Source organism: Lagopus leucura, unplaced genomic scaffold (assembly GCF_019238085.1).
Source record: "Lagopus leucura isolate 7727_CA_CO unplaced genomic scaffold, USGS_WTPT01 Super-Scaffold_100037, whole genome shotgun sequence".
NCBI lineage: Eukaryota > Metazoa > Chordata > Aves > Galliformes > Phasianidae > Lagopus > Lagopus leucura.
In genome coordinates, this window is record NW_024962286.1 from 1336492 (window position 1) to 1356878 (window position 20387).

Below are 20387 nucleotides of genomic sequence, written 5' to 3' on the forward strand. Positions count from 1 at the left end.
ATATAACTGGTGTGGAATGGGTCAGAGTGCTGTGTTCAGCTGCTGAGCTTTTATTTCTGTAGGAAGATGTTAAATAAAGTTCTGATTCTATGCTTTTCCTTGCAAATAGATTTCTGAAATGGGATGTTGATGGCTGAAAAGAGGTATGACTATTAGGAAATGTCTGATACGTCGTAGGATGTGATCCAGTGCTGTGCACTTTGGTCTCACTTGTCTGTTTTATAAAGTTTTGGTTGATCAGATTGTGTTGTAGGCTTGTTTGACTGCTCCTTTAGCTGTGGTTGCTTAAAAAAAGGTTTTGTCAGCTTAAAGCTTCCAATGCATTGTTCTCATAGCTGTCTTGTTCCGTGTCTGCTGTCCTCTCATCTATGCCCCATCCCTGCAGGCATTCAAGGCCAGGCTGGATGTGGCTCTGGGCAGCCTGGGCTGCTGGTTGGTGACCTGCACGCAGCAGGGGATTGGAACCAGATGAGCGTTGTGCTCCTTTTCAACCCAGGCCATTCTATGATTCTATGTGTAATTTGTTACAAACTGCTGTGAAGGGAACTGAGGATGGTGTTCCCTTAATGAAGTGGGGAGGGGATACTGGGAGGGTGTCTGGGCCTCTTTGAGATGCAGAGAGGAGCAGACAGAAAAGAAACTCGCTCACATGTGGACTCTCCTATCAGTTCAAGGCTAACAGATGTCCGACTCGAACTTCTTTCATCTGTGTTTTTCCTTGCTGACTATTGGAAGAGCAAAATAAAAGGAAATAAAGCAGTTCTGCTGCGAATAGACTTTCAGCTATTATAACTGAAGAGTGAGGATTTTTTTCCCCCGTCCCCTCACTCTAGCGGATGGAAAGGGATTTCTGGCATTCTGTTCCTTCCACAGTTTCCAATTTCGGGGTCTTTCTCCCCTACAAATAGCTCTCTAGGATGTCTCTGTGCAGCTGTTAGGGCTTACCAAGGCAGCAATAGAATAACATTGCTAGACTCCAGTTTTATCATTTTTCTCGCTGTTGCAGAAAGCTGACAGAAGACATTCTTGTAACTTAACTCAGCAAGTCGTAAATATAGAAGAGAATAGTTGCCATACTGAGCACTCTTGAAGTGTGGATATGAAGTAGAAGAGGCTGGAGAAGCTTTATTTTCTTTGAAAGATTAAAAACTCAGCTGTGGTAGCCTATAGAGATACATTAAAAATGTATTTCCATAATGCCTCCTAAGTGCTCAGTGGAAAATGCTGGGTGTTATAGATGAACACTCAGCTCAGTGCATGAAGACTGCTATTATATCTCTGCTTTATGGCTGCAAGTAAAAGCAAGAGTCATGTCTGGTAAGTTGGAGTTTACTTGGACAGCTGTGGCAGTGCCTGATTGTTGTTGTTGTTATTTAACACCACCTGAAGTTTCTTCAGAACTGAAATATAACATCCTTCATGTTAGAGGAGCTATTGCCTTCTTCACCAGTATTTGTGAGTGCCCGGAGTGGTCACAGTTCAGTGTCAGGGGCAGATATTGTTTTAGGGCTGTAGCATGAAGTTCAGCATACGCATACACATCGTTTGTGCCAAGCACCATTCTTTCATAGTGTGGATGCATTTCTGGGAGGCTGTATGTGCTTGTGGCTTTTGCAATGCTGGTTGTTCCATCAGGAGTAGGTGTCTTGTTAACTAAAGAGCTGGTTGTCTTGTGAGAGCTGTGAGTAACGCTTGCTATTTTACATTATGTGAGTAATAGTATGAATATAATTACAAGCGGCCTATTGACTCCTGTAGATCCCTTAAAATGGACATGATGAAGCTAATCACTTAACATCCATAAATCACTTATTAGCTTTCTATTGCATCTCCAGCTATTTGAACACCTTAAAACAGTTCGTATTAATTACAGGCTAAGGGTTCTGAACGATTGGTTTAATTAAGAACAGAACACAGAAATAACTTTTATGACACTATTTACAACCTATCATTCTCTTCAAAGCAGAGCAGTAAGCTTGGCATGCAGGCACTTTGAGGTTGATCTCTGGAGTGAAATGGCTTGCTTGTAGGCTGTAAACAGAGCAGCAGGAGGAGAACAACAACCCAACAGTAGCTCTGGGAAGTGCATTACAAGGCAAGCTTCAGTGTTAGCCGTGCTACCAGAGGGGTATGTATGTGTTACTGGACTCAGGGTGAGCAGGGGAGCTCCTCTCTGTCCCCTGTTATCCAGGGCTGGGCAGCACAGGGTATGTTTGTGCTTGTGGCAGAGAAGATGGTGTATCCCAAACTCCCATTCTGGTACGTACATTGGAGTGGTTTGTTTACTGCTGTATCCTATCTTCTACAGGTGGAAAAATCACTTTTCATTTGTGTGAACAACACACATTTTTCAGAACTTTTTGTTCTGAATTGTTTTGTATTTGTATTGTATTTGTACTGTATTGTATTGTTTTCTTCGTGAATTTCTGTTGGGTCTTTCTCCCAAGAGATACACGCTCAAAGAAGGCAACACCAGAAGCTATTTTAGATTGCTGTGTTTTTTTGAGATGGGTTTTAACAAGAATACCTGAAAGCCATCACTTGAAAAGAGGAAACAAAGAATTGCTGATGTGTATGCAGTTGCTCTCAGTGTGGTGGGTAGCTGAAGTTCCAGCTTTGCCCTGTATTTCCAAAGCCATCCCTTGTGTGTTTCTGGGCAAGTTATTCCTGTTAGTGAAGCTTTGCATCCTTTTCTCCTTTATGCATCAAGGCATACATGGGTGTTCTGGTTGGAACTTTTATGTGCAAGTTTAGCTAATGATTGACAAAGGTAAAATGGAAGGCTGCATGGGCAGCTCTGCTCCCTCCCATGAGTGCTCTGGATTTGGAGCTGCTCTTTCTTCTGTAACTTCAGCATGTCTTCACACAAAACTGGGGCAGCAGTTCTATCGCTGTGAGCACAACAGCACAAACCTGGGCTGCTCACGGGGAAATTGCAGTGTAAATTGCAGTGTAAATTGCAGTGTATCTCAATTTTCACTTAAAAGAATTGGAGGATTTAAGAACAAAACAAAAAAACATAGAAAATAACAAAAACAAGCTTTGAGCTGTACCTTAACTACAAATAAATGTTTTTAGAAGTCAACTACTTCTAATTTCCTACCTCTCCATTAATAGACATGCTTTTAATAGCTAAACATGTTTTTCTTGCTGTTGGTCACAGATAGCCAGATAGGTCACAGTGCTTTTCCAGGGCAGAGAGTTACCTCAAGTCAAACATAAAAATGAAAAGGATTGTTATTAACACAGCAATGTTTTTCAAGTCATCCTTTTCCTTAACGCTGTCACTTTCAATAAAGATGAGCTGTGTGCCACAGATGGGAGGTGGATCCAGTCCAGCCCATGTGATTCTATTCACCTTTACTGAAGGCTTTTTGCTGAGGCTTATAATGAAGAAATTGCTTTGCTGCCTCAAAGTATCCTGAAACGTTTGTGACACCTTTTCTCATCATTCTGAGTCCAAAGAGGATGGAGCAGACAGAGATTGCATTTGAGACACAGCATGCAGCTGGAATATGCAAACAAGTGTGTGTGTATATATATATATATATATATATATATATATTTGTAGCTCTCATTATTCTTTAAAAAGAAAACCTAACTACCTCCCTTACGAGTTTTTCAGTTGAGTAAGACTTTCCAGACAGGTTACAAAGGAGCTGCTATGTTTATGCACTTCATGTTTTTTGTTTTAATCTGAGAACAGTCTGGCATCAGGAACAGAATTAAAAATAGATACAAATACTTTGTGTAGTCAAAATAATTGTGATGCTTCACTGTAAGGAACTGGAATTTTCCTTGTGATAACAGCTAGATGATAAAATGGAGGCAGTGCTTCTGCCAACAACTGTGTGATGACAAACTTCTTTGAGCACAATCATAAGGCAGGTAGATTTATCTGACGTATTTGGTCTGAAATTTGGAGGAATGTTATTTGGAAATGGCTCGAGTGGATGTTGTCTCAACATAGTGTGGCATGTGACAGTTCTGTTACTTAATTACTTGTTTGGTGTAGTTTCTCATGGCATAACTAATTAGATGAAATAGAGCAATTGAAAGTTGATTTGTTTCTGTCCGTGGATGAGTTTTAGATCACCATATTAATGAGCATTTTAACACTAAGCATGAATGCACATGAAAACCATATCCTGAAAGATCAACTTATGTAAATATTACATTATGGATAGATGATTTCCAGGGTATAAAGCCACAGCGATTCCTCTTCTTTCATCCTTTAGGAATAGTGGAACAGTGCTGCCAGGTGTGCTGTATGTGGATAAGATAAATCAAATGCCTTAAGCTCTGTATTTCCCAAGTAACCAATGGGGGAATTTTGAGTTTGGTTGTAAGGGAAACCAAAGAAAATAAATGAGATGGCAAATGCCTATGAGAAATAGGGAAATCACTTCAGATAGATTTACTCACTGTTTGAAGTCACATCCATTAACTTCAGTAGTTGGATACTTTTCTTATGAGTAAAAGTAGGGTTAAAAACTCTCAGCAACAGCTTGCATAGGTTGATCAGCACTGATGCTGTTCTTTCTTTCTTTGCTAATGGTTGTGGCCCTTCTGGTTTTTGACTTGCAGAACACAACCGAGCCTCCTGCTGCAGTGGAGACCTTAGCTGATGTACCTGAGCACGTGCTTCGGGGGCTTCCTGAGGATGTCAGGCTCTTCCCATCTGCTGTTGACAAGACAAGGCTTGGTGAGTGCCACAACTGTAAAAAGAGAATGAAGGCTTTTAAAATGGCTCACATAAATTGCTTGCTGGAGATGCTGTGAACATTTGGTGCCTTTGTATGCTGGGCAATGAATGGAGAAGAAATAACGTCTGGTGTGTTGATCTGAAACCATTTATATTGGAAGGAGTGGTCGCCTACTAACAGATCAAGATTGTGTTCCTAAAAGATCAAAATCAGGGTCAAAAGGGGACCAGAATGCAAAGAGGTTAGGTCATGGAGATGCTGGTATGTTCCTTTACTGGCTGCTTAACTTATAGCACTTTTACTTCTTTCAGTTTTGTATTTTTGCTGCTATCTTACCGTTGTTTCACTTCAGAATGCTGTGTCTCACTATCCAATCAATACAAAAAGTCTCTTACATGATTCAGTGCAGACTTGAAAGCTGCTATATGGAACTGTATCACTGGCTGCTATATTGTTTGTGTAATAATGCAGAATGCTGATTTTTTTCTTTAAGCAGAGTTTAACCTGGGAGAACCTTAGAAATCAGAGTTGCAGATTGGACATTTGATGTTAAAACTTGGTAGATTAAGGAATATCCTGGTTTACTGTTGGTAACAGGTTATAAACTCCTTGGAGCAAGGTTAATATTTTCTAGTATGAATCTGATCTGGCATGGTCTGAATGAGAGTGTTGTGTTGGAACTGAGTGAGGTAGGAGGGAAAGTGTTAGAAGGCTTGTATTCCTTATGGTATTTTGACTTGAGCTTGAAATGCAGGAGAAATCGAGGGCGCTTCTTGTCGTCACAGCTACAGTAGCTCTGGAGCAAAGGATGAAAGCAGATAAATGCTTAAGCTTTATGTGACTGGGGGAAGTTCTGGGGACTTCTGTGGCTGTTTGAATTATTAATAGTGAACTTGAGTTTCCTGGTTGTGATCTTAATAGTGCAGAGCACACCACAGCCTGAGACAGACACATGTAGTGATTGTAAAAAATATGAAATGCAAATAGAAGATCTTTCTTCAGCTGAGTTGGATTTGTTATAATTACTGATATGTATCCTTTCAGGTGTTTGGGCAACAAAGTCAATTTTAAAAGGGAAGAAATTCGGACCCTTTGTTGGTGACAAGAAGAAAAGATCTCAAGTTAAGAGCAATGTATACATGTGGGAGGTAAGAAAAACTTGTTAATACAAAAGGTGTCTGTCACTGGGTCAGTATTTTGTATTTACCTTTCTAGAGATTTTAGACATAAAATAGTTGCTACTTGCATATCTGTGGTTACCATTGCAAATCTATTTACAGATACTTGGGTTGAGAAATGATTCTGAATTACAAACCTTTGAACTATTGAAACTGAGATTGCTGTATGAATTTTCTCCCATACTGTCTGTGGATCCCTCATTTCTTTAAGAGTCTGCTACAAAGAAAGCTTTGCTTTGTTGGCTTGAACAGGCAGTAATGTCCATTCTTCAGCTGTGTACTGCCAGCTAATTGAAATGAGGGAAACTGCAAGGATGTGGAAAGTCTTAAGGAAATCTCAGTGTTCCTCCTCATCCAGCTCTTTGAAAAACAGCTTTGTTTTGGGGATTGGTTTTGCTTTTGCAGCTTTCATAAAAGTTCTCAGCTGTTTCAGTATTTCTTGTGCTGCTTGTATTTGGATTTGCCTTAAAGCAAATACTGTCTGGACAGCTGAATAGTTTTTTCAAGCTCCTCTGACAGTCATAAGACCTCAGATATTATGTAGATTTCAGAGTGTAGGTGTCTTATCTTAATCTGGAGTTAAACTCTATCTACAGTGTCTTTAAATAAGGCATTCCTAAGCACTCCCAGAGATTACATCACTATTTCTGAAGGTTTACACACAGCAGGTGGCTTTAGCAGAATGCATGGTCAAGGAGGAGGGATGGAGGAACTCTGGCACGGCAATTTCTGTTCAGAACATGCTAATGTACAGATCTTTAGGTTAAAGAGATTGATAGCAGTCATCCTTCTGGCCTCTGGACTGCAAAAAGAGAACTACATAAAACACTGGATAACCATGCAGAGCTTAGTGATAAGCCATCTCAGAGGAACTGAGCTAGAATAATTTCCCATAAATGCAAATTCACATCCAGGAAAGTAATAAAGTAAAGTGGAATGTTTGCTGTATCAAACTAGTGCTTTATTTTACCAATTCTACTGCATGAGGTATCTCAACTTTTGATCTGCTACACGAGCACATAGTGAGATTGGATCAGTCCAGTAAATTACTGACCTTGTGGTTGTTTTTCTTGATTTTCAATGTTCTCACTGGATGTACCTTAATGTCTTTGGAAAAATTGTGCTGAGAAATGATAGCAGCAAACAAACTGACACAGTCTCATAGTTTGCAATGCAGGCAACAACAGGATCTCCTTCTAGATTTCAAAGCAGTTGTGTGTTGCTTTAACACTGATTTGGGAATTTAGAAAAAAAAAAAAGGCAGCTAAAATGAGACTGCAGCAGTTGTTCCCATATGTTGATATCTGAAACCACCCCAGCATCCTAACTGTTAGAAAATATGATTGTAAAAGGATGGTGTGTGAGAGCAGTGCAGTGTGTGGACTTTCAACCAGGAGAAAAGCTTTTCCACAGGAATTTAATTAATTTTAGTGAAGTTAATCTGAAGAAAATCTCAATTTTTTTAATGATTTCAATCTCCCACATGACTTAGAATAGGTGAGCTTTGTGTTGATGTCTGCGGTTGCTGTATCTCAGGAGAGCAGTTGAAGGCATTCTCATTTTCTGTCAGAGAAAAGCCACTGGTAGGGAAACAATGGCAAGTGACTGAAAACTGAGGGAAATGCCACCTTGTGAAGGGCTCAGAACGATGGTCCATTTGTAATTCACCGTGGGTTTTAGGAGTCATTTGACGTTGCAGTGTCATACAGAGGAGCTGAAGCCATTTCCTCTCTCACAGCGCACAAGATTTTGCAGCAAAGAAGATGAGGTGACTTGACCAAAAAGCAATCCTGTGTTACGCTTTGTCACGCGTGCCATATCTACTACCTCTCCCAAAGCATTGCTTGGCTGTTTCCTTCCTTTTTAACCACCTCCTTCTTTGAAGCTGTTTGCTTTCTCATGTTGCAAGGGCTGGGTGTGCTGATGAATTCTTTCAAAAGTCAGCTGATGAAATCCACGCCGGAGTGGTTTAAGTGAGGAAGGAGTTTTCTCTTTGCTTGGAAAGAGATGAGTTCTTCCTAGTGGAAGCTGATGTCTGCAGGCTTAACCACAAGCAAAAAAAGCAAATAGTACAGCATTATCAAATAATTCATATCTTTACTTTTTTGTTGTTTCTGAAAATCTGAGAGCTGCCCAGTACTTCTAACCATACACAGTATCTCAATATGCCAATGTTCTGAGACAAAATGTTTTTAAATAATGGAAAAATGATGGCTTTCATTGCTGAACATTCTTCAATTTGGGAAAAAAAGTAAGTGTATAACATCCATTGATAGCTTTTCTTATAGGACTAACTTGGACTATAAGAAGAAACATGGGAAATATTTAACATTTCTTGAAAGATAAGCAGAGCTGACTGTTAGCAGAAAATAACTGAAGGCCTACCAGTATCTTTGCTTTAATGCAAGCTGTCTTGAACATGAGTAGACATTAAAAACACTGAACCAAGAATGGAAACAAAAGATTTACACAGCACCTGGGGACATTCAGAAGTTCATAGATCTGATCACAAGACTTCTGAAACATGAAGATTTTCTTCAGTCCTCCTGAGCAAGATTAAATATACGGTGTATCCTCCCTTACCTTTCCAAATAAATCAAATGCTTCTAAGTTCTTTGTCATTTCTTTTTCCTGATTCCTCAGATGGCAAAAATAAAACTCAACTGTATTTATATAATAACACCAAGCCTTACAATAGATATAAACTCCAGAGAATCACACCACAGAATCACAGAATGACCCAGGTTGGAAGGGACCTCGAGGATTGTGAATCTCCAAGCCCCTGTCACATGCAAGGCCACATTTAGTACCAGCCCAGGCTGCCCAGGGCCCCATCCAACCTGGCCTTGAACACCAGGGATGGACGGGGCATCCACAGCTCTCTGGGCAGCTGTTCCAGCACCATCAGGCATGGCAAATTGAAAGCAAAGCATAGAATGTGTTAACTAGTTTGGCTTTTGAGCCCAAAGCCTTCAGACAGAGGAGGGTTTGTCGACCAAAAGTTGTTCAGTTTGTTTCAGTTATACCAATTTGTCTGAAAATAATGCAAGCAGCAGCAAAACTATCCAGTAAAAGAATGCTCTGCTTGTGTTTTTTTGCCTTATTTCTGTCCTTTGTTGATGATTGCTGCTTTGTGTAGCTTTACAGTATATTTTCTTTTGGTGCACGTACACTTCAACAGAAACAGATAGCAGTTTGCTTGGGATAAATGCCCATTTTCTCTTGTAGGTGTATTACCCAAACCTGGGGTGGATGTGTGTTGATGCAACGGATCCAAAGAAAGGGAACTGGCTGCGGTATATAAACTGGGCACGTTCAGGAAAGGAGCAAAACCTCTTTCCTCTGGAGATCAACAGGACCATATACTACAAAAGTTTAAAGGTATCAATGTCTGGAAAGAATCAATTACTGCTTTGCTTAATACGTTATATTTCATTTCCCTCTACTCAGAGCTTGATAAAATTGATTCTAGATGGGTGAAAATCTAGCAGGCTACATAAAACATGTTTTTTCTATTCCTGTAGATACTGAGATGCTTTGTACTGAGCTTTGTATTTCTAGTCTTTGCATCTTATAGCAACCTTATAACCATCTTCTAACAAACAGATTTTCTTAATTCTATACCTGGGGAAGGGTACATTGCATGACTGGTGCATTGCATCTCCTGAGTGATGAAGTATTTGTTTTAGATAGATAAAGAGTCATAGAGTATGATAACGATAGAATGTTGTAGCTCTAAATTATTATTCAAATCTCTTACCAAGAATCTGCTAACAGTATGTGTAGGTCAGCTTTGTTCCTTCTTAGAATGCTTTTGTGTATTTACAGCCTTGCTGTTAAGCTATGGATGTTTCTTAAATTTCCTTGTGAGACCAATGACATTTAACTGTTCTACATTTAAGAAGAGTTGATTCTGTCAGTTCTGAAGTTTATAGGGTAACATAAAAGTATGTAGAACTGTTGCATTTTAGGTAAAGCTCGATTGGGAAAAGCCTCTAAATATTTTCTGAGCTGTACTGATAGCTTTGACATAGCATTTGAGTACAGGTTCCATATTATCAGCCAGACTGGCTTGTCTGTACTGCTCTTTCAGTGGGGGTGTGCTCTCAGGGCTCACCTGTAGCCAGCTTACTTTGCTCTAGACGTTTCATCATGGATTGCCTGATCTTTGCCCACAGTCACACAAACTCATTTATCTAAGTGAGCTTTTGGAGTCACTCTGACACTTTTTACATTTCTCTCTTGTTGAATCTTTCCAGCAAAGCTGTGATAAAGACACATTCACATTTCAGATCTGTTTTCTCAAAGGCAATACTGCACTTTGGAAAATAATTGTACTGCTAAACGAAGGCTGAGCAGTGCTGACAGGATAACGAATATCTGGCTCCAATATCTGAAATACCTTTTGTTGCTTTGACTGTCTTCTTCAGCTTGCAACCTGATGAATTTTATCCCAGTATATCTTGCCAGCAAGATCATGCTGCCAAGCAGCTTGTTCTGAAGACTGCTGGAGCATCCAATAAGGCTCCTTCTTATTTTTTTGTTTCAAATCCATCAGGGATTGCTTGCAGTGTGATGGAATGTCTAGCTTCTCTGGGATGCAGTGGGCTTCTTCAAAGAGCAGTCCTGAGTTCAGCAGTGTTTATCTGCTCCTTCAGCAACCACTTTGTGCTCTGCCTTTCTGTGCACGCTGTGGGGTCGGTTTAGCTGCAGGTTGGTGTTAGCAGTACCAATCCTGGAATCACGGCCTAGCACCTGGGAGCTGATGTATGCTGGTTGGAGGGAGCCTTACACCAGAAACTGTGTTACCTCCAAGCTGCCTATGTATGAAGGCTTGTTGCTATAGCTGTCACCAGTGCAGAAGCATCTGTGAGTAGCTTTTGGTTTGGGTGCTGCTACAGAACCACTGAGTTGTTTCTGCCTTGCGTGTGTAGCTCCAGAAACACAGCTTGGACGTACCTGAGCTAGCCCTGCAAGGCTGAGATCACTCATATTAGCACTCCCAGCTTCATACTGCTCAGAAGTGACCGAGCTGCTCCTAGGAGTGTTGCAGCCATGGCGCATGGGCTGGTAGCTCCCTGCTGTCCCTCGGTAGCCACTGGCACACAGGTAACAGGGCAGCTCAGTGTGAGGTCATGGTTGGACGTGATGACCTGGGAAGTCTTTTCCAACCTAAATAATTCTGTGTTTCCAAGTGGTATGTCTGGAAAATTCTGACCATGTGAATTTGTTGTGGTTTTTGAAGTGGGATTTTGTCATGAAATTGGACAGTTTTCACCACCTTTAAACACTCGGCATTGTCAGTGGATCATGTTGGATCACATCAAGATTTAGCAAGTTTTTGACTGCATGAATGGGCTATTCTTTAATAGTAATTAATGCTAATAATTGTAATGATAATCACCCCAATATTCTGTCTGCCTTAGCTGTTCCAAGAATATAAAATGCCAAAGGGTGGCATTGTCTAGCACTTCCCAAAGTTACTTTTTGAAGTGACAAATTTAGGGTAAGCAAATTTCTTAACAGTAGAGTGAAGAAATTGAAAGCTGAGCTGTGAGAAACTGACAGCAGAGGTAGGGGGATGATGTAGAAGTGATTTTAAATTTGTGGTCTCTTGGGCAAGTTGCAGCATGAAGGCATTTATTGTCTGTTGTATCAGCTCTCACTATCCTATAACTTGTTAATTTCCCCTGCAGTTTCAAACTCAAAAAGAATGGTGCCGTTTTCTGCTGCTTTTTTACAAAGTGTTGTTTATACATCTCCCATTTATTTTATTTAAAGACTTGGTTTCTGTCTCGTTTTCTGTGTGGGAGATGAATTTGTCCTTACAGTGTCCATATCAATCTTAGATTCACATCACACCTTATTGACCAGCGAGACAGAAGAAAACACGTATTTAATAACAGCTCACATGTTCAGGTTTTGATAAAGTGTTCCTAAATGGCCCCTTCCTGATCTTCTTTGTAATTCATAAATTCAAGAGAATTCCATTTAGTGATAAATAAACAGCACAGTTTTTATTTACCCCCAACAGAAAATTAGTGGCTTGTATGTCATTTTGTTCTGCCTTACCTGGCAGCATTTTAAATGCTGTAAATTTTTTCCCCAGGTGTTTGTTTGGGGGGTTCTGATTTGTAAGTTTAATTTGTAAGCTTTAATTTCCCTGTTCTCTGCCATATATGAAAAGTAAGGTAAAATTTCATGCTGGGGACTCCTAATGAGGTCTCAGATAACATTTTGAACTAAGCACAAGTGACTATTTTTGTCTTCTGTCTTCTCTTCCTCTTTACTGAAGAACTGAGGATATTTGTAGGTTGTTTTGCATATGTTTTCCCCAGCATACATGTAGGAGAGTTGTCACATTTCACTGAAACAGCTTAAACTGGTTAGAGAGTTTCAGAAGTTCTTCCTGTCTCTGCTAATTAATTGCGCTAGATGAACGGTGTTATTCTGCACACGGTAAATTGCAGTGAAAACTCAGTTTCAAAAAGTCTCCTAAATAAGTTAAGCTATGATCGTGTCCTTGATTAAGGTGAAATTAATTTGTTTATGGAAAGATGTTTCGTCAGACAGGTTTACAATAACTGGGGGAACACAGCGTAAAATAGTAACAGACAGAGTGAAAAGAGACCCAAACACCAATACCACAAAGTGTCTGCTGTGGTTACAGCTGGGGAGGTAAGGCCACATCCAAATGCAAGAGAGCAGAGTAGCAGTAAAATACAAAGTCAGTAGTGAAAAGTGCATGTTCTAGTAAGATCAGATAGGTAAATGCCTATCTCAGCCTTCTATCACCGCTGCCCCAACCTGATGCTACAACATGATCTAGAGGTGACAGCATGGAGGAAGCTGCTTGTCAGGGGTGTTGCTGGAGGCTGCAGAAGTGGCATTTGGTCACTGCGGTCCTTTTCTCCCTCCTGTTGCTGCTGATGGAGCTCTTTTGATGGTCTAATTTTGACATGTCTGCTGTATCTCATTTTAGAAGTACAAGGTTAGAGGGCTTAATTTAGATTCTAGCATCGTTGCTCCAAAGCTAAATTCATCAAGTTGAATGTCAGTTCCAGCCACGGAACTAACAAATTACGTGTTTGTTATCATGTGTTTGCATTGCCCAGTTTTACCAGCTCTTTTCTCTGAGTTTGTATATGGCTGAAAAGTCATTTGCATCAGATAACTCTTCTTTATGCCGGCTGCAAGATGGAACTGTGCAAATACCAACAGCAGCGTGGCCAGCAGATTGAGGGGGGTGACTGTACCCCTCTTCTATGTGCTGGTGAGACCTCACCTGGAGCACAAATGTGGGATCCTCAGTACAGCAGAGATGGAGAGGAGGGCCACAGCAATGCTCCCTGATGGAACGTGAGGACAGGCTGAGAGCTGGGGCTGTGCAGCACGGAGGAGAGAAGGCTGCAGGAGAGCTGAGAGCGGCCCGTGTGTCTAAAGGGGCTGTAAGCAAAAGGGGACAGACTGTTCAGCAGGGCGTGTGGAGATGGGATGGGGAAACGGATTCCTGCTAAAAGAGGGGAGACTCAGGTTGGATATAAGGAAGAAGGGAGGTGAGGCACTGCACAGAGTGCCCAGAGAGGAGGTGCAGACACCCAAGGTCAGGGGATGGGGCTGTGAGCACTGATGGAGCTGTGGGTGTCCCTGCTCAGTGCAGGGTTGGACCTGATGGCCTTTAGGGTCCCTTCCAGCTCCAACCATTCTGTGGTTCTACGAGACACATTTACCACCATCGCATCAGCCCTGCAGAGCTGTTAAGGAAGCCAAACAGCAGGCTTTGCTTATATTACAACCTAAATGCTTAACTTAATAAGTTACGATATAACTTCAACACTTGCATCTCTTGTTGCAGTGTCAGGACATAAAGATAGCTATCAGATATTCTATGATTCTTATCAGATATTCTGTGATTCTATTGCCTCTGTCAAGTGCTGTGAGGCCTTCTGGAAAAAAAAAAAAAAGTGCTTCTGAAGGAACAGATTCTGCTATTGTTCCTTATACAAAAGTCCCCTTTGGCTTCAGACTTGCAATAATAGTCTCAGGCCACCCTTGGCTGTAGCGCGGTGCCCGGGCTGAAGTCCTTGCGGCAGCTGCTGGGCCGCCGGGCCCGCTTCTACGGGGGCGGGGTTGGGGGCTCTGCGCCGCGCGCCCTCCGGCCGCCAGGGGGTGCGGTCGACGTCTCCCTCGCTGCGCGGGGGCCCGCCGCCAACAAGCCGCCCGCTGATTGGTTCCGCTCCTCTCTCTTCTCTCCCCGCAGCCAATCGCGCCCGGCGAGGAGCTGTTGGTGTGGTACAATGGGGAGGACGACCCGGAGATAGCCGCCGCTATTGAGGAAGAGCGAGCCAGCGCCCGGAGCCGGCGGCACTCCCCGAAAGCCAAGAAAGGTAAGGCCCGCCCGCCGCACCGCCGGCCTCCGACCGGGCCCGGGGGCGGCTCCGAGCTTCCACCGGGTGGGCGGAGGCCTCCGTGACCTTCCTCACCGAGCGGGGAACTCACCGTCCGGCCGAGCGCCGGCAGGCCCCGCCGCGGCCCTCGGCGGCTTCGGGCACCGGCGGGCGGAGCTGGGCGCGGATATCCGCTCTCACGGCGCTGCGATGCGTCGTGCGGCTCCGCGCGTGGCCTTATGTAACCGCGTCTGATCCTGCGTGCGATCCCCGGATCCAGCGCGGGGAGCTCTGAAGGTGACGGACGGAGCGAAGGAGGATCGGAGGTGGCGTTTAAAGCTGCGGCGTCGTGATCCCAGCACTGATATTCGGGAAGGCGGCTGTGCGGTGCTGCTTATAAGCGTTGCTGTTACAGCCTCTGAGCCTCGAGTGCTGGCTTGGATTTTTCTGTCTGCCGTGGGACGGTTTAGTAAACATGTAGCACATGCATAAGGGTGCCTGGGTGAATCGTTGTGCTTTTTTTTGTAACTGGGCATGGTGTTCGCAGGTGGGATTTGCGTGCCTGTGATTTACCTGAAAGGCCAGAAAAACAACTCGAAAGAATTTGATTAAATCATAAATTAGAAAAGCCAGACAGAGTCATTTCTAAGGTAATTTTTCACGGCATGGAAGATTGATTTGCATTCCTGAAACTACAGATTAAAAAAAAAAAAAAAAAAAAAAAAAAAAAGTCATTAAATAACTGTGGCAGTTTTGGGTGGGTCGTCCTGTGCTGTTCTGTAGCTCTGAGGCTTTAACTGCTAAGGATCTTAAAAATGTCAAACCACCCTCATTTGGAACAATAAATCTCTGCCTCCATTCTATGAACTCTTCCTAAATACGTTAATAAAAAAATGCTGAACATAGTTGAGAACAGAATAAGAGTTATAAGGCCCCAGTAACTTATCTGGGGGATTATACTCCTGTATCATTAAGCAGGAAGGCCAGCTGCTCAGTGTGGTTGTTTTGGGTTATTAAAGCTTCATTATCAGTGCTCTGTCAGTAAATTTATAGTGATTTGTGCTTTTCTAACGCGTGCGTGTTTTGAAATCCTATAGTTCTATTATTAGGAGGTTCTGTCGGTTTATTTTTACCCCTTCTACATTTACTCTCAGTTATTTTAGTGTTTGTAGTAGATCTGATATTTGCAATTCACACCTGATTGCTTCTAAGTAACATAATATTTGTGCTGCATTGACAGCACTCACTGCAGTTAAGATTCTAAAATGGTTCCCATTGCTGACACTCCTCTTGCTGGTTCAGAGGCTGAGATTTTATGGGAGGATAAAGGAAATAAGCAGTGAATTCAGCAGCTCTAAGCAGGTTTTTTTGTTTGGTTATTTTATTTTTTTATTTTTTCTTTTACGTAATTCTGACTATACAATAAAAATGGGAGGGGGGGGGAATGTTGCAACCTCTCGCATAGGAAAAAATTGGAACGCAGTACAAAGTAAGAATGCAAGTGAGCTTCCAGTGTAAGAAACTTCTTAGAAAGAAGCTCAGTGGGGTTGTAAAATTGGGATTCGTTGCCTGCTGACACAGATCAATTAATTCCTTCTTTATAAACTTCATCGTGTTCTGTTATAGATTGAAAGCGTAAAACAACAAAGGAGAAAACAGAGCTATGTAAGAACTGCCAAGTTTGGACAGCTCTGAATTGCTGTGTCCTGCAGAAATACATTTTCCAGAATAGAAGCAGACACTTTAATACTTCATAAATGCCCAGACAAGGCTGTGTTTGAGAAAGGCGTTGTAAGAGCTGTATGTCTTGAAAACTGACTTAATAACTGATCTGTGTTCAGTAAAACAAATATCCTTTTGAGTTTTAAGCTCAGCTTAGGCCTTGTCCTTGAGCAATGAGATGCTCACACTTGGTCTTATGGCTGCAGTTTGCTTCAGGAAATCAGAAGAAGTGATCACAGCAGTCACAGATTTGTCCTGTTAACTGACGCTTAGACTGCTGTGAAGCTTATTCCATACTGCAGTGGGATTCCTTTTGGTTTCTGGACAAAGCCTCCCATGCTATCGGTGCAGAGCCTTGCCTTCAGAGCTGGGCCTTCCTAAACTTATGAAGAGCCAGCAGCTGACCCAGTGTGCCACCGGCACAGACAGCAGATGGAAATACCACATCCTGCTTGCCCTTGGTCCGACCTTGGTGCAGGTGATTACTGACACTGGGTTCATAATCTCCTTTAGAGCATATTTAGGATGGCACCCGGCGTGCTCCCCATACACAGCATCTTGGCTGTGCCTCAGTCGTGCATCTCAGAGCCCACCTGCTCTGCAGCTGCACCACTTCTTCACCAGTTCTGTTCCTGTGCTCTGCCTGCACGGCGCTGTGCATCTTCTGGTGTCAGGAGTTACTGGAGTTGGTTGAAGGTTGATGTAGCGGCAGTAAATCTCTTGTGTTTTTCTTTTAACATGCTTAGGAGTTCAGATTCGGTGATGCTTCTCACTTTACTTTCCTGCATTGAAACATTGTATGTAAAATCTTGTTAGGGTGATTGGGAAAGGAAACCAATAGGATAAAACAAAACAAAACAAAATGGAAACAACTCCGGGAGCATCTCAGACTTCTACTACAGCAAAGCCCTGCTGTCTCTGACGTGATCACTCACTGGTTGAGAGCAGCAGCTGCCAGTGCATAAGAAGATTGTCAAGGTCAACAGCTAGTAGGAAAATGATGCAGTGCATTTTTTTTCTGCTTTTTCTGAAATTTTGCTCACTTGTTAAACTTTCCAGCCATTATTGCCTACTTGTCCCAAGCTGAAGCTGATGTTTTCTGACCTGCCTATCGAGCTTGTAGGAAAGTTTGTTCAAATTAAATGCATTTGTAGAAGATTTTTCATTAATGCACTTTCTAAGGAAAAAAAAAAAGCCAGTCTAGTTTTCACTTGACAGTTAAACTCATAAATCTATTAGAGGAGTAGCTTGGGCTTATTTTCCTTGCCAAGGCCTGTTTCTTTTAAACGTGACAGTGTAGTGTAAGTAGTAACACGAAAAGTTAGTGCTGCTTTCGACAGGCTCCCAGAGCACTGTTTTCTGTTCTCAGACTATTGCAGCTGGCTTTTCTCTCATTTGTGTGCTTCCCTTGCAAGGACCCATTTACTGAATGTTATTTGGAGACCCTGGCTTCATTCTGAATCTTCCTTCTAAGAGTAACTTTATGCAAGCCAAGTAAAGGTATTACAGAGAGAAGATGGTCATGTGTAAAAATGCACACTGGTTTTGTCAGGCTGTGATCTGAGGTGCTGAGCAAAGTAAGCACACAGCACTGAAATAATCCAGACTGCTCCTGTCGTGGGCTGTGTGGCAGATGAGAAGTCTGGTCTCAAGGGAAGAAAGATACTGATGCTGAATGGGGTACAGTTGTGCACTGCCACATACTTGTGAATAGTACTTGAGACAAAAATGTGTTTTCTGAACAAAGGAGATGAGGGCAATGCTTCACTTCTGTGTTTATTTCTATCCCTGTGCTAGCAGCTCCACGCTGAGCTGTTCGGCTCTGTTTGTTTTAGCTGTGTTCCTCTTTGCACTTTATCTAGGCAACGAACCCCAGTGGCATCATTTGTAGCATTGTGTGGAATGAACGCTGTGTGTGCCTCTCACATCTCTCTGTAAAGTCAGGCTGTCCGTAGAGAGGAAGAAAGTTGGTAACACTACACAGCTAAAAACATCCTGCGTGAGCAGGCTTGGCTGGGAATCTGTTCTGGAACCGAGTGACCTCACAGGGAGCCCAGCTGTGAGCTCCTAAAATACAGCCTTCACTGCAGTAAGACAAAACTCCTGTATCAGGACCCCAAAGAGCCTGGTGAATACTCACTGTAGCGCAGTTTTAAAGTCTCGTATGGTTGCTCATAAATCCATTAAAACTTTGCTGCATAACTGCCTCTGTTGTTATAGTGGTGGGTTTTTTTTCCCCATAGTTCTTATCAGACTTCATGGGATGTTCAGCGAACAATTCTGTCCTGGAGATAGCGTGAGATTAAGGTGGATGAATTATAAATCAATTACAGTCAGTTACAAATGACCATTATGCCATGATTTTTATGTGAGGTTGAACTCTGAGTGCAACGTCAGGCTTCAGCTTCTGGGACCGTAAATCAGTGCTGTCATAAAAGTGACAGTGGATTTACTTTCATGTAAGCGTGGCTGTTGCTGAAACTGCATCGAATTGCTGCTGTGTGAAAGTGAGGTGTAAAGGTGGGACAAGCAGGTGAGGTTCTGTGCACGCTCAAAGTTCTTACAGTCTTCGCTCTTAAGACTTCCATAGGCATTTTCACTTAGCTCCATGCATCCACAGATATGCTTCCTGTTCACAAAATGTAGATTGCCATCTGGATGTCATCACAGCTGGAAATCGTGGCCCGATGATGCTGTGTCTTTTTTTTTTTAAAGTTGCTTATTAGCTGGACTTGTTACGTGGAATAAAATAGTTGAGATAGTTGGGTGGAATGCAGGCCATATTAAGGTCTGGGAAGTTCATGGAATCATTACAGAATGGCCTGGCTTGAAAAGCTCCACAATGCTCATCCAGTTCCAACCCCTGCTGTGTGCAGGTCACCAACCATCAGCCCAGGCTGCCCAGAGCCACATCCAGCCTGGCCTTGAATGCCTGCAGGGATGGGGCATCCACAGCCTCCTTGGGCAGCCTGTTCCAGTGCCTCACCACCCTCTGGGGGAAAAACTTCCTCCTAATATCCAACCTAAACCTCCCCTGTCTCACTTTAAAACCGTTCCCCCTTGTCCCATCACCATCCACCCTCATAAACAGCCATTCCTCTTCCTGTTTATAAGCTCCCTTCAAGTACTGGAAGGCCACAATGAGGTCTAAGTTGTGCATTTGTAGCAAGGATAGCCCTCAAGGAAATGACACTGTTATCTATTTAGCCCTCCATCCAACAGATTTAATGGAAAGCTTTGCAATTCAGGGCTTCAAAGTTTCTTAGCCAGGGACTGGGAAGAGATAAGTGAGAAAGGAGGAGGTCATAAGGAAGTTCTGCAGCAAACCTCTAGAATGAAGTTCAGTTTGAATTGAGAAAAATCAGAACCATTTACAAGATTACTGATGCAACTTCAGTTAAAAAGCTGCATTTGGTGTGTTAAGGGACCTGCATCTCTGATGGCAGCTTCTATCTGGTGAATATCTGATATCTTTGAGGCCTTCTAACCGGCAGAGATGTTTTTATACCTCGTAAGGAGAGCTTTTTGAATAGAGCCTTGGTTACTTTCCATTCCCTTCTTTCCATCTGCAGCAATGCCCTTAACCCCTGTGATAGCTGCAGCTCTCAGCCCTTCCGAGCAGCAGGGTGAGATGGTTACGATTCATTCCAGCTTTGCTCCAACCAGAGCTGCATCACCATCTTGCTGCCAGTAGCACCACAGACACCCAGCTCCAACACAGGACTGGTGTGCTGCTAAGAAAGCAAAACCTGGTGTGATAAGAAGCAATGGAAGATCCTGGAGGCGGTCAGGAATGCTGTGTAAGGACTGTGCTGATTTTATCAGATCCTCATTAAAGCCAGCAGTGCAGTCCTGCACTACTGCATCCTGCAGGCATGTTGCTTTCTGTGTGTTTTGTCCTTAAGACAACAACATGCTTTGTGATTGTGACAAATCAATGGCCAGCAAAGGCCAGCGTGCATTTATTTCGTAATAAAAACTTTGTGTGATTCTGAGATTCAAATCAAAATCTACACAGCTCTGTATTTTCCTCTTTGTTTCTTCCTCGTTTGACTTCCATATTGCTACTTAGCATATTTGCTAGTGCTGTCTTCAGTTAAATAACCTGCAGTGGGAAGGAAAACGAGGCACCAGGCAGCTTCCCAGTACGAATCAGTTTTTTTCTATTGATCAGGGTTAACTTTGAAACAGAGGAGTGGGGGATGGGAACAGACATTACTTTCCACAGTCAAACAAGTGGTTTTCTTTTTCACCTCTTAAACAACTTACATGAAGCTTTAGGATTGTCCCCTTGCTTGTGACACATGAGAGCAAGCTTGGTGTTTTCTCTTATGCTGGGTGAGTTACTGCCTTGCCTGCACTCGGTCTGGGTTTGCCCTCTCCCTTAAAAACCC

The 20387-nt window shown here is 42.6% G+C and overlaps 1 protein-coding gene across 2 annotated transcripts in view; it reads left to right on the top strand.

The window, feature by feature from the left end:
- PRDM2 (PR/SET domain 2) overlaps positions 1 to 20387 on the top strand; it is a 62704-nt gene that overhangs the window by 10118 nt on the left and 32199 nt on the right. For both annotated transcript variants that reach the window (XM_042883252.1, XM_042883253.1), the window contains exons 3-6: positions 4588 to 4705; positions 5751 to 5854; positions 9113 to 9265; positions 14145 to 14271. In XM_042883252.1, the coding sequence (XP_042739186.1) occupies positions 4588 to 4705; positions 5751 to 5854; positions 9113 to 9265; positions 14145 to 14271 (502 nt within the window). The remainder of the gene's footprint in view (positions 1 to 4587; positions 4706 to 5750; positions 5855 to 9112; positions 9266 to 14144; positions 14272 to 20387) is intronic.